At 64.1% G+C, this 1,310-nt stretch overlaps 1 protein-coding gene across 1 annotated transcript in view; it reads left to right on the plus strand.

The window, feature by feature from the left end:
* LOC108642870 (thrombospondin-3) overlaps positions 1–1,310 on the plus strand; it is a 14,023-nt gene that overhangs the window by 11,143 nt on the left and 1,570 nt on the right. The window contains exons 17-21 of the mRNA XM_029958157.1: positions 7–120; positions 337–410; positions 502–644; positions 934–1,052; positions 1,142–1,288. Of these exons, the coding sequence (XP_029814017.1) occupies positions 7–120; positions 337–410; positions 502–644; positions 934–1,052; positions 1,142–1,288 (597 nt within the window). The remainder of the gene's footprint in view (positions 1–6; positions 121–336; positions 411–501; positions 645–933; positions 1,053–1,141; positions 1,289–1,310) is intronic.

A 1,310-nucleotide genomic window follows, 5' to 3' on the forward strand; every position in this document is an offset into this window, starting at 1 on the left:
GTCCAGCTGCTCGCCCGCGTCCCACTGTCCTTCCGCATCATCAACAGGAGCTTCAACGAGAGCCTGCGTGACCCCACGTCGGAGCAGTACCGGAGCCTGAGCCGCACCGTCCTGAGCATGGTGAGTCCTGGGAGCTCTGCCCGCACCAGCAACCCCCCCCCGGCTGTGCCAGGGAGGAGCCCCCTCACCCTGGGGCTCACCCTGAGCATCTGCTCTGCCAGCGGCTCCAGCTGCGTGGGAATGGGAAGGGTGGGGTGTCTGTGGGGAGGTGACGGATGGGTGTCTGTGGGGAGGTGACAGATGAGGTGTCACCGTCACCCCAATGCTTCGTTCCAGTTTGAACACGTGTTCGGCTGCGCGGGCTGTGCGGGCACACAGACCTACATGGGGTGCAGTGAGCTGCGGTACAGGTGAGCAGTGGCAGTGTCCTGGCACACATATCCTGCCTGGTGCTGAGCCCCTCGGGGGGTGATCTGGGCACTGACACCTCCTCCCACACAGCCAGGGCTCGGTGGAGGTGCAGTCCACCCTTGTGTTTGGGAATGGCAGTGACACTGTCACCCCCAACGCTGCCGAGCAGCGCCTGAGGAAGAGCCTGGACCAGAATGGCTTCATCATGGGCCTGCAGCTGGACAGCATCCAGAGTGAGTGGGGGCTCTGGGACAGAGTGGGAGGGCAGATGGAGCCCGGGGTGGGGTCAGAGGGCTCTGCAAATGCTGCCCTGTCCTGTCTGGGGCTCTTTGGTGCTGAGACAAGCTCGGGGCTCACAGCAGGCAGAGCCAGTGCAGGTTCCCAGTGCCCACAGTGGGCAGCACTAGAAAGAGCAAGTGGACTCCGTGGGGGAGGGCTCAGCCCCTGATGCCCCATCCCGGGGGTCTCTCAGGGCTCTGTCAGTCTCTGCCCATGGTGCAGACTCAGCTCTGCTCCTTTCAGGCTCCACAGAGGTGACGTCCCCAGCACCGGTGCCCGTGGTCCCAGACTGGGCCATTGCTCTGCTGGTCCTGGTCAGCATCCTGGTGCTGCTGAGCCTCTTCACCTGCCTCCTCCTGATGGTGAGGTCCAATCCCCATCCTCACCCGTGTTCTGCCAGTGAGTCCCCTGTCCCCATGCCCCAGGCCCTGACCCCTTCTCTCTCCCCCAGTCCTCCTGCACTTGCCGCCGGAAAAGCCGAGGGAAGCTGGACCTGCTCAGCCAGAAGGATTCCTACCACCCCATGGCTGAGTACCTCCAGTACCAGAGCCACGGGCGCTACGTGTCCCCCAACAGCAAACCCAACCCCTACAGCCAGGTGAGAGCGAGACCCCCATCCC

This window comes from Manacus vitellinus, unplaced genomic scaffold (genome assembly GCF_001715985.3).
Source record: "Manacus vitellinus isolate BGI_N305 unplaced genomic scaffold, ASM171598v3 scaffold_142_pilon, whole genome shotgun sequence".
Lineage (NCBI taxonomy): Eukaryota > Metazoa > Chordata > Aves > Passeriformes > Pipridae > Manacus > Manacus vitellinus.